The sequence below is a fragment of the Moschus berezovskii genome, chromosome 9 (genome assembly GCF_049115385.1).
Source record: "Moschus berezovskii isolate FMDL1 chromosome 9, NW_MosBer_1.0, whole genome shotgun sequence".
Classification (NCBI taxonomy): Eukaryota; Metazoa; Chordata; class Mammalia; order Artiodactyla; family Moschidae; genus Moschus; species Moschus berezovskii.
Window position 1 is genome coordinate 22447485 of NC_142468.1, and position 12500 is coordinate 22459984.

The window sequence follows — 12500 nt, forward strand, 5'->3', positions numbered from 1 at the left end:
CTCATTTTTAGGGCATCACTGGCTGAAGATCTGATTTTCACAAAGAGGCAGGAAATACAGTACTAACAATAAGGGGGTACCTGCCAATATAATAAATCCTGGTAGCACAAAGTGCTTTCTCAGCATTTTATGTTCATAAGCTGTTCATAAAAATGTATATTGAGCATAAGCTAGGATTCTTATATCTTAAGAGATGAAAATAACTTTACATATTAACTGATTTAGTTTTTTTTTTTTTAAGTAATAGATAAATTGGAGAAAATGCTTACAGCTAAGGAAATTATTCCTAGAAAAATTTACATACAAAATTCACATTAATTCAAGGTCCCCTAAAGCTATCCACGGAAGCCAAGTTAAGCATTCAATAAACTTCAATCCTTCTCATTTTTCAGAAGAAAGGTAAGGGCTACAAATGAGGTAAACTCCCTAAACATGGAGAAATTGGGGCAAAGTCAGAACTGGAACCTGAATTTCCCAATCTGTAGAATGTAGAAGAAATAGTCTAGATCAAGAATCATAAAATTAGGAGGTACTTCATCCTCAGCTTCTACTTCTATGCTAAGTAAAACCATGGTTTAACTCACAAAAGCTTTCGGAGTTCCCTTCTCAGGCACTGCTTTATCAGTGAGGGCTATTCCATATCCTCAAATGACAGCAGGACAGTTAGATCTCCAAAGTGTCTGTTTCTTGGGGCTTAGCCAAAGTCAAAAAGATCTAGAAGAAATTCAACTACTGGTTCCTATTCTATAATAATTCACCTGGATGTGGCCAAATCACCTTTTTTGAAATTAGTACATAATTCCCTCAATGTATAATATCAGTTCTCTCCAAGAAAAAGCTGAAAATCTCCACTTCTAATATTTAGCACTGCTAATTTGATATAATACTCACTGCTAATTCCTAAGGCCAGGGATCTTTGAAAATCTTTTCAATCAAGTTCCACTGTCTAAAATACATTAAATAAACAGATAGATATCTTTTTAATACTGTTTCTGGATTGTGCTTAAGATCTACTGAATGATAATTAAAGTTTTTCTACTAGGAATCCAAATGTTTATGATTCCAATAGATACCAAATTTATACTGAACGTAAAATTGAAAGAATAATGTTTCTAGCAGAATCAATTTGACTTAAAGAATAAGCTATCCAGTTTTAATTTCTTATATTTCATCCTCTGCCAACATCTTTTTGCCCTGACATCACTTACTACCCACGGAAAGCAATGCAATTCTTGGTTTACCAATGCTATATTTAATAGGAAAAAAATAAACCATATTTTAATTTTGTTAGTCTTATGCAATCCAGTGGTCACTGTCTTTTTCCTTCTTTTTGGAATAGTCAACTCATAAAAAATATTTGGGACATACACAATAAATATACACATGCATTTTAAATCGTATAAATGTGGTACTATACTAATGACATAGATGTTATTAAATACACACAAGAGCAAAAATTTTAAATGGATGATGCCATCAATCACTTGTAAACACAATTTCTAACACCTTTCCTGTATTTCAGTGATCAGAGAGAATTAGTTTAAATTATGGAAAAGTCTGTGATTCTTTAAATGACCCCACGATGGCAGCAGGGAGCAAAGAAAAATCTGAAACCATATTTATGGGCTGGAACAAAGTTAACTAGCAGTAAAGAATCTGCCTGCAATGCAGGAGCCACAGGTTTGATACCTGGGTTGGGAAGATCCTCTGGAGGAGGGCATGGCAACCCACTCTGGTATTCTTGCCTGAAGAATCCCAGGGACAGAAGAGCCTGGTGGGCTACAGTCCATAGGGTCGCAAAGACGACACGACTGAAGCGACTTAGCATGCATACACATTGAGTACCCCCTCTGTGGAGTTAATATATCAGTTAAATTAGACCATGGCTTTGAGACAGAAATGAGCTTGTCCATTTGGGCAACAGAATGAAGGCCCAATGGGGCTGGAAAATAGTAAGAAAGAGGATGGAAAGAGAATAGGAGACAAAATGAGAGATGCTGAGAGAGGCGAAAGAACATGAATCATTAAGAACACATAAGTAATTAAGACATCTTGGTTATATACAAAGCACTGGAGGTTTTTTAGGCAGGGAACTGAGATGATCAGGTGTGCATTTTTAAAAGATCACTTTGCTAACTCTATGGAAAAGGGATCGTAGGTATATAAGAGTCCAAGTAGGGAAGCCAGTCAGGAGGCATTTCAAAGGTGCAGATAAGAAATACCTGAGGCTTGGACTAGGAAGGAAATAGAGAAGATGTAAAGATGTAGATGATGCAAAATCTATTTCAGAGCTAGCACTGGTAATACTTCCTAAATGGAAGAGAAGGGTTAATAGTAAGGAAAAGGGAGGTGACTTCAGGCAAGCCTGAAGCCTAGGCCTGCAGAGGGATGCTCTTGGGAAAATGACCTTCACTTCATTCAGTCTTTATTACACTAATTATTTGCATCTGTTAAGCAAGGCTGTCTATAGCCAGAGACTCCAGAAAAATCAGGCAGGAGTCAGGGGCCAGAAAGATATTTAACATCTCCATCCCCTGCCTCCAGGAGAAAGGCAATAATAGCTTCTAAAACATGGCAGAATCCTCATTTTGTACAGGATTTATCCATAGTTGCACATCACCATGGGTAACTCAGGGGAATCTGGAAACACATACCTCTATCTGGCAGAATGCTGTGTTATTCCCTGCTTTCTATAACTGCTTCTTTGAATTTCCATATATTTTGCCATTAAAGAAACTTAACATTCTGTAACTGCCTGTTTGTGTCTGACTTTCAATCATTTCACTTCTGTTAGACAACCTTTAAGAGGGAGGATGTCTCTCTGATTTTAATCTTGAAGGTGGAGAAGACTAGGGATAATACAAGTGTGGGAAGAAAAATCAAGCACTCTGTTAGGAACATATTAAGTCTGAGACGACTATTAGACATTCAAGGGAGGATTCAAGTAGAAAGATGGATATAAAGAGCTGGAGTTCTAATTTTGAAAGTCTTCAGCTTATCAATGACACTTAAAGCCACAAAATTACATGAGACCCCTTAGAAAAAGAATATAGAGGACATAAGTTAGAGGTGCTGACCCACAGATATGTTTAATATTATTTTTTTGGTCTCCACATTTTAAAAACTGTGTCAGAACTTTTAAATTAGTGGAGCTCACATTTTAAAAAATCTATTATGTTAAGTTTCTTTTTAAAGAACTGGACAATCTGGCAACACTTGGCTTGAACTGCACAGCAGCTTCTTCATTTACATAAGGCACAAATTCTCTAATTCACCATAATGTCTTCTCAACACTGAAGCCAACTGTCATTTCCCATTTATCACTGTAGCTGTAAACCACTGTTTCTCCAATAGAGAGAAATATTTCTCAGTCCATATCCCTATCAAAACTAGGAAAATGGAAAATAGATCATAGACCTTGTGTTAAAAGAAAAAAGGAAGGGAACATATTTCTTTATGAAATTGAAAAATATTCCTATGCCTTCGAAAATGCAAAACAATTACTCTGCATCATTCACTGACATTTCCTATCTGGACCTCGTAGGCATCTGAGTTTGAACTGGGGTGGGTACAGAAGAGACCAGGCATAAGTCATCTCAATATTTAGATATGAGGTAGAAGGGGGATCAGAAAAGGAAAAAGAGGAAGACTAGGGGCTTCCCTGGTGGCTCAGTGGTAAAGAATCCGCCTGCCAATGCAGGAGACATGGGTTTGATCCCTGGTCCAGGAAGATCCCACATGTCTTAAAGCAGCTAAGCCCGTGACCTATTGAGCCTGTGCTCTGAAGCCTGGAAGCGGCAACTACTGAGCCCACGTGCCTCAAATACTGAAGCCTATGCACTCTCCATTCTAAAGGAGATCAATCCTGGGTTTTCATTGGAACGACTGATGCTAAAGCTGAAACTCCAATACTTTGGCCACCTCATGTGACGAGTTGACTCACTGGAAAAGACTCTGATGCTGGGAAAGGTTCGGGGCGGGAGGAGAAGGGGACGACAGAGAATGAGATGGCTGGATGGCGTCACTGACTCTGTGGACATGAGTTTGAGTGAACTCCGGGAGTTGGTGATGGACAGGGAGGCCTGGCGTGCTGTGATTCATGGGGTCACAAAGAGTCGGACACGACTGAGCGACTGAACTGAACTGAAGTGATGCACTCTGGAGCCCGTACTCCACAGCAGGAGAAGCCACGGTAATGAGAAGCCCTTCACCACAATGAGAGAAAAGCCTGTGCAACAGCAAAGACTCAGCATAGCCAAAAAAAATTAAATAATTTAAAAAGAAATTTTTTTTTAAAGAGGAAAGACCATTAAGACAGGAAATAGGAGAGTGTGACAGCATGAAAGCCAGAGGGAATGTCTCGTGCAGGAATTACACAGAGCTCTGGAGAGCTAGCATAACATGACTTCAAATAAGTGTCCACTGGATTGGAAAACAAGAAAGCCATCAACTTCAACACTTTCAGTGCAGCAGTATGATAGGATGTCAGATTAGAGTAGGTTGAAGAATAGATAAATAGCAAATATACTCAGGCAAGTAGAAGAAAAGAAATAATGAAGAGCACAAATTGGTATGATAGAACACAAACGATAAAGACCAACAATGCCGGAAGCTGATTTTTTGAAAAGACTAATAACATTGATAAACACATGGAAGGAGTAATCAAGAAAAAGGAGAGAAGCAAATAAGCAATGTCAAAAATGAAAAAGGAGCCATCTTTACATATCCATCTGATAGGAAAAAAAATTGTTAGAGGATATTATAAACAAGTATATGTCTGTAATTTAAAATTGTGAAAAAAAAGACAGATTTAGACGAAAAATATAATTTATCAAAACAGACATGAAGAAATAGGAAACATGAATAGCCTCCAAACTGTCTTAATATTGTATTTATAATTCAGAAACCTCCCTTAAAAGAAAATTCCAGATGGTTTCACCAGTAGATTTTAATCATTTAAGGAAAAAAGAATTGGCAATCTTACACAAACTTTTCCAGAGAACACAAAAATAATGAACAGCCCTAACCTGTTGTATGAAGCCAGCCTCACACTTTAATCAAAATCTGACAAGGTCATTTCTAGAAAGTAGAATTATAAGCCAGTATCACTTATGAGTATAGACTTTTTTAAAAACACTACTACTACTACTAAGTCACTTCAGTCGTGTCCGACTCTGTGTGACCCCCTAGATGGCAGCCCACCAGGCTCCCCTGTCCCTGGGATTCTCCAGGCAAGAACACTGGAGTGGGTTGCCATTTCCTTCTCCAATGTGTGAAAGTGAAAAGTGAAAGTGAAGTCGCTCAATCATGTCTGACTCGTAGCGACCCCCATGGACTGCAGCCCACCAGGCTCCTCCGTCCATGGGATTTTCTAGGCAAGAGTACTGGAGTGGCTTGCCTTTGCCTTCTCTGTGTTTTTTTTTAAAAAAAACACTAGCAAAATGAATTCAGCAATGTATAAGAAGAATAAGACATCATGACCAAGTTGGGTTTATTCCAGGAATTTAAAAATCAATGTATTTCATCACAACAGACTAAAGGAGAAAAACCACATACTCATCTCAAGAAATGCAGAAAAGGCACTTGATAAAATTCAACAACTATTTATGATTAAAAAAAAGCTTTTAAAAAACTGAAATATAATTGATTTATAAAATTGTGAGTTTCAGGTGTAGGGCAAAGGGATTCAGTTATATATATATTTCAGATTAATTTCCATTATAGGTTATTACAAGATATATAATAAACCCTTGTTGTTTATCTATTTTATGTATAACAGCTTATATCTGCTAATCCCACACTCCTAATTTATCCCTCCTCCACCTCCTTTTCCCTTTGTTAAACAGAAAACTGATTCGTTTTCTATGTCTGTGAATCTATTTCTGTTTTGTATATAGATTCACTTGTATCATATTAGGTGATATCCTAGAATATCTGTCTTTGTCTGATTTAGTATCTTCTGGGTCCATCTATGTTGCTCCAACAACAATATTTCATTCTTCAAAAAAAAAAAAACAAACCTCTAGTGAATTCCCCGGCAGTCTGGTGATTAGGACTCCATGCTTTCACTGCCAAGAGCCTGGGTTCACTTCCTGGTTAGGGAACTAAGATCACACAAGCCATGCAGTACAACCAGAAAAACAAAACAACATAAAAACTCTTAAGAACCAAGAAAAGGGACTTCCCTGGTGGTCCCATGGTTAAGCTCTGTGCTCCCAATGAAGGGGGCCCAGGTTTGATCCCTGGTCAGGGAACTAGATCTCACACGCTGCAAGGAAGACCCCGAGTGCTACAACTAAGACCCAGCACAGCCAAATAAATTAAAAAGAGAAAGAAACCAAGAATAGAATTGAATATATTTAATCTGTAAACAAACCTTACTGCAGATAACATTTGTTGCGTTCAGTTGCTAAGTCATATCCGACTATTTGCGACCCCATGGACTGCAGACTGCCAGGCTTCCCTGTCCTTCACTATCTCTCAGAGTTTGCCCAGACTAATGTCCATTGAGTCGATGATGCTACGCAACCAACATACTCAATGTGAAAATGTTGAAAGCTGTCATTCTACGATAGGGAATGAATCAAGGATGCCTACTATCACCACTCATACTTAGCACTATATTATGATCCTGGCCAAACAGTAAGGCAGGAAAAGAAATACAAAGTGTAAGGACTGGAAAGAAAATTCTCACTTCACAGATGATATAACAGTTTACACAGAAATCCAAAAGAATCTACAAGTAATTAGAATTACTAAGTCAGTTTAGTTAAGTTTTTTAATAAAACTACATTTCTATATATCAGAAACAACATCTTCTAAGATTTCATTTATAATAGGATTTATTAAATCTCAGAAAACTACAAATACATTACTAAGAGAAGTTAATGATCTAAATAAATATTTTTATATTAGAATAAGGTCAATTCTTCACAAACTGATCCATCCAATGCAATCAAAACATCAAGAAGTTTTCTTTGGTAGAACTTGAAAAGTCGATTCTAAAATATACAAGGAAATGCAAAGGACCAAGAATATCCAAGACCTTCTGGGAAAATAATAAGATAGAAAGTGTTGCTGGGACTTCCTTGGAGGTCCAGTGGTTAAGACTCTGTGCTTCCACTGCAGGGGGGCACAGGTTCAATCTCTGGTCAGAGAACTTAAGATCAGGCCAAAAAAAAAAGGAAGTCTTGCTGTCACGGATATCAAGAGTCATTATAAAGCAACTTAACTAAGACAGTTTGTGACTACCGGTGGAAGAATAGAAAATTAGATTACTAGAGTGTCCAGAAAAAGATCAACTCATATACAGATACTCGTTTTATAGTAAAGTGGCATTGCACAGCAGTGAGAAAAAATTTTATCTTTTCAACCAATAGTGCTAGGACAACTGAATATCCATGAGGGTAAAAAATGAAACTCAACTCTACCTCACATCATACACACACACACACACACACACACACAAACACACACATATACACACACAGACACACACACACAGACACACATAAACACACACACAAGCACACACATACACACAAACACACACACAAACATACACACACACAAACATACACACATACATACACACACACAAACATACACACAAAAACACACACAAACATACACACAAAAAACATATACACACACAAACATACACATATACACACACATACACATACATACAAACACACACACAAACATACACACACACAGACATACACACACACACACACACTCAATTCCAGATAGAGTATAAAATCTAAATATGAAAGGCTAAAACTACAAAACTCCAAGAAAGTAATATAGGAGAGTATACTCATGACTAGAGAGATAAGATAAGCCTTGTTATACAGCACTGTATAGATTTTCTGATCATTAAGCTTTAAAAGAATGTAAAGGCAATCCACAGAATGTGGAAAGACATTTACAATACATTTAACTCACAAAGGGCTCAAAACGAAAACATAAAAGAACTCCTATAAATCAATAAGAAAAAGAAAACTTGATTAAAAAATTTTTAAAAAGATGCTCAATCTCAGGGCTCATCAGGGATACGCAAGTTAAAACCACAATGAAATATTACTACACATCCATTAGAAGAGCTAAAATTTTTAAATCTGACAGCACCAGATGTGGACAAGGATATAGGACAAAGGCGATTTTCATACAGTCTTCAGTTCAGTTCGGTTCAGTCACTCAGTCATGTCCGACTCTTTGCGACCCCATGAATCGCACCATGCCAGGCCTCCCTGTCCATCATACAGTCTTAGTGAGAAGTCAAATTTTTAGAACCACTTCTGAAAACAGCTGAAAACAATGGGTACACTCATTACTAATGACGAGGGTAAACTAGTTAAAACCATCTTGGAATACAATTTAGCATAAGAGTTAAAGATATACATAAAACTCCAAGACCCAGGACTCCACTCATAAATACTGTATGCCCAATAATAAGTGCATTTGTTCACTTCAGCATTCTTCGTAATAGCCCCAACCGTGAACAACCCAAAAGTTCATCAACATTAAAGTGGATGAATAAATCATGATATATTCACACAATGGACATATATGGTAATGAAACCACAGTCACATACAACATGGATAAACCTTACAAGCATAATGTTGGAACAAAGGAAGCCAGACACAAAATACATACTAGATATTTTCATTTACATTACATTTTAAAAGCAGACAAAACTTAACTATAGTGTCTAGGGATGCATGTTTAAGTCATAAAAGTATAAAGAAAGACAAGAAAGTAAATGCCATAAAATCAAGATAATAGTAACCCTGGTGGGGGGGACAATGATTATAAGGGGCCACAAGGGGAGCTTCTGGGGTGCCAACAAATACTGTTTCTTGACCCAGTTTCCAGTCACACACTGTTCTCTTTAGATAAACCATCTAGCTGTTATATTAATATTTTTGTTTCAGGCACTTTTCTTGATGTGTTTTATTTCACAATAAAAAAGGTTTAAAAAAAAGATTCAAAGAGTAAGTTAAATAGCAGATTAGACAAAATGAAAGAAATAAAAAGGGAACTGAAAAGAGACCTGAAGAAATTGTGAAATAAATTGTGAGAATAAATCCAGAGATTAAGACATGTTTAATACAAAAGAGATTAAAAGACATGTAGGAGAGCAAAAAAGTTCAGAATATAGCTGATCAAATTTCAACAAGAAAGAAGAGGTGAAAGAGGAGGGGTAAGCAGAGGAGGAAGAGAAGAAAAAGCAGGGTGAAGGCAACCTTCAAAGAGAATTTAGAACTGATGTACAATACCAATCACCATATCCAGACACCTCTCTGAATCCCAAGCAGGAAATACAGAAAGATGACAACACTTAGTCTCTCTTAGATTATTAGTGAATCTTCAGAATCAGCAATTCAAAAAGAAAATCTTAAAAGTGTCTACAAAAAATCTGAGTATGTATAAAGAATCAACATTTAGACAGACAGTTACTTTCAACAGCAACAATGGAAGCCAGAAGACAGTGGAAAGTGACCTTGAAACTGATAAGCTGCTAAACTAGAATTTTGTATCCAGTGAAAATATCTTCAAAGATCAAAAGTAAAATAAGGACACTTTCAGAACAATGGGGTTCCTTGATGGCTCAGACAGTAAAGAATCCGCCTGCAATGCAAGAGACCCAGGTTCAATCCCTGGGTCTGGAAGATCCCTCGGAGAAGGGAATGGCAACCCACTCCAATATTCTTGCCTGGAGAATCCCAAGTTCAGAGGAGCCTGGGTGGGCTACAGTCTATGGGGTCGCAAAGAATCAGATAGGACTGAGCAACTAATACTTTCACTTTCACAGAATAATAATAATTAATTTACTATCAATGACCCCTCAAAAAGTGAACTTCTAAACAACAGATTAAAGAGGATGATGCCAGAAAGTTCTGAGATACAAGGAAAGATGAGCAAAGAAAAAGGTAAACACTTTGGTAAATCTAAATAAATACTGACGGTATAAAACAAGGACAAAAATAAAAACTAAGCAAATACACAAAAGCAAACGAAAGAGAAAGGAAATCCGAGACAGAAGCATGGCAAGAAGGAGGATGGATGAAGGTTTTTCTGTGGCTGCAATCAGGGAAATGCAATCACATCCGAAGGGAGGTGTGGCATCAGCGGAAGTTCAATACACAGAAAGCTAAAATGAAGGGGGTTTTGGACTATTTGCCACTTTAACTTACTCTGCTATAGTAAACATATCACAATTAAATCAATAGCTGTTACTAACTATTCACTTCATCCCGCCCCATTGTTTCTGCAGTTATACTTCATTTAGTTGGAATAATCAAGGTGTTTGACAAATGAGAATTTTTCTAATCTACTAAAGCTCAATGTTTACTAATGCTTTCTTCTATTGTTTTTGATATAAACATTTCTAAAATAACATAGAATATGTTAATATTTCTAAAATGACATAATTCTTATACACAATAAACTAAAAATCCCCAATCCTTTCCTGATGGCCCAAGGTCACTGATGTAAACCACTACTCAACTATTGCTGATATAAAGAAATACCCTCAGTAGTGGCTCTGTAAGGCCGTGTGTGACTACTAAACTTTTCCTACACCATCAGGTGTTCTCTTCTTGGTCATCACTGTATTGGCATCTTTCGTTCCTCCTACCAACCTGTGATCTGATTTGGTGGCAGCTATTCTGCTTGGGGCCTCCTTTGATTATATTTCCTGGCTCCTGACTGCACTCCAGATATCTAGAACACATAGATAACAGAATCTTAGCAAGGTATTATGCTGAATTAATAAGAGATGTGGAAAATTCTGAAAGAGATGGGAATACCACACCACCTGACCTGCCTCCTGAGAAATCTGTATGCAGGTCAGGAAGCAACAGTTAGAACTGGTCATGGAACAACAGACTGGTTCCAAATAGGGAAAGGGTTACGTCAAGGCTGTATATTGTCACCCTGCTTATTTAACTTATATGCAGAGTACATCATGAGAAACGCTGGACTGGATGAAGCACAAGCTGGAATCAAGATTGCTGGGAGAAATATCAATAACCTCAGATAGGCAGATGACACCACCCTTATGGCAGAAAGGGAAGAAGAATTAAAGAGCCTCTTGATGAAAGTGAAAGAAGAGAGTGAAAAAGTTGGCTTAAAACTCAACATTCAGAAAACTAAGATCATGGCATCTAGTCCCACCATTTCATGGCAAATAGATGGGGAAACAATAGAAACAGTGACAGACTTTATTTTGGGGGGCTCTAGAATCACAGCAGATGGTGACTGCAGCCATGAAATGAAAAGACGCTTACTCCTTGGAAGGAAAGTTATGACCAACCTAGACATCATATTATAAAGCAGAGACATTACTTTGCCAACAAAGGTCTGTCTAGTCAAGGCTATGGTTTTTTCAGTGGTCATGTATGGATGTGAGAGTTGGACTATAAAGAAAGCTGAGTGGCGAAGAATTGATGCTTTTGAATTGTGGTGTTGGAGAAGACTCTTGAGAGTCCCTTGCACTGCAAAGAGATCCAACCATTCCATCCTAAAGGAAATCAGTCCTGAATATTCATTGGAAGGACTGATGTTGAAGCTGAAACTCCAATACTTTGGCCACTTGATGCAAAGAGCTGACTCACTTGAAAAGACTCTGACACTGGGAAAGACTGAAGGTGGGAGGAGAAGGGGACGACAGAGGATGAGATGGTTGGATGACATCACTGACTCAATGAGTATACTCCGGGAGTTGGTGGTGGACTGGGAGGCCTGGTGTGCTGAGGTCCATGGGTTGCAAAGAGTCAGACACAACTAAGCGACTGAACTGAACTGAACTAAGAATAAGCTAATTCTCCTTTAATCTTATCCTCTATTTGACTACTCAAGATCTCTGGAAAAGCGGAAAATACTTGTTTCAGTTTTGCTTTTTAACTTACCCACTCACAGTCGATCCCAAGCACTGGAAAATCTTCTAACTCACTCCTAAGCGAGGGTTCAATTTGATCCCACTCCACCTCCTGAGACACAGTCATCACCTTTGCTCCGAGGATCCTCTCTTCCCATGAGGCTCTGGGGGCAATGGAGTGCGGCTGGTCCTCTCCTGGAGCGGGCAGCTCTCTCCCACCTGGCACTTGCTGCTGCTGCTGCTGCGACAGCCGCTGCCGGGTCACCGGGCTCGATTTACTCTTCCGGCGCTGGAAGCCCTTCCACAGGACAAACCCTCCAACAGCCACACCAAGAAGGGTGGTCACTGTCAAGGCCACTAAGTGTTTAGACATCTTCAACTTTCCTGCTGTTTAGGAAAGCATATCACTAAACCCGCAATCTGCAAAACAAATGGTACCACTATATTTATAAATAGAATTTGAAGCTACATGGAAACAAGTACCCCCTCCACCCCGCAAAAAAAAGTGTTCCATTCACAATCCATGAAACCACAAACTTAAACAATCGCTACAAATTTCCGTGTGAAACAGTGGTGTTTTAATTTTTTCCCCCTTTGGTATGTCCTGTACTC

General features: G+C 38.2%; 1 protein-coding gene across 4 annotated transcripts in view; it reads right to left on the reverse strand.

The window, feature by feature from the left end:
- The window catches only part of EXD2 (exonuclease 3'-5' domain containing 2), a 56101-nt gene that overhangs the window by 23393 nt on the left and 20208 nt on the right, over positions 1-12500 (reverse strand). For 2 of the 4 annotated variants that reach the window (XM_088839508.1, XM_088839510.1), the window contains exon 2: positions 11920-12308. The exons of 1 other annotated variant lie outside the window; for it this stretch is intronic. In XM_088839508.1, the coding sequence (XP_088695634.1) occupies positions 11920-12261 (342 nt within the window). In that variant the 5' untranslated portion in view covers positions 12262-12308. Of the gene's footprint in view, positions 1-11919; positions 12329-12500 lie in introns of all 4 variants that reach the window. One more of the 4 variants, XM_088839509.1, reaches the window with a different exon arrangement.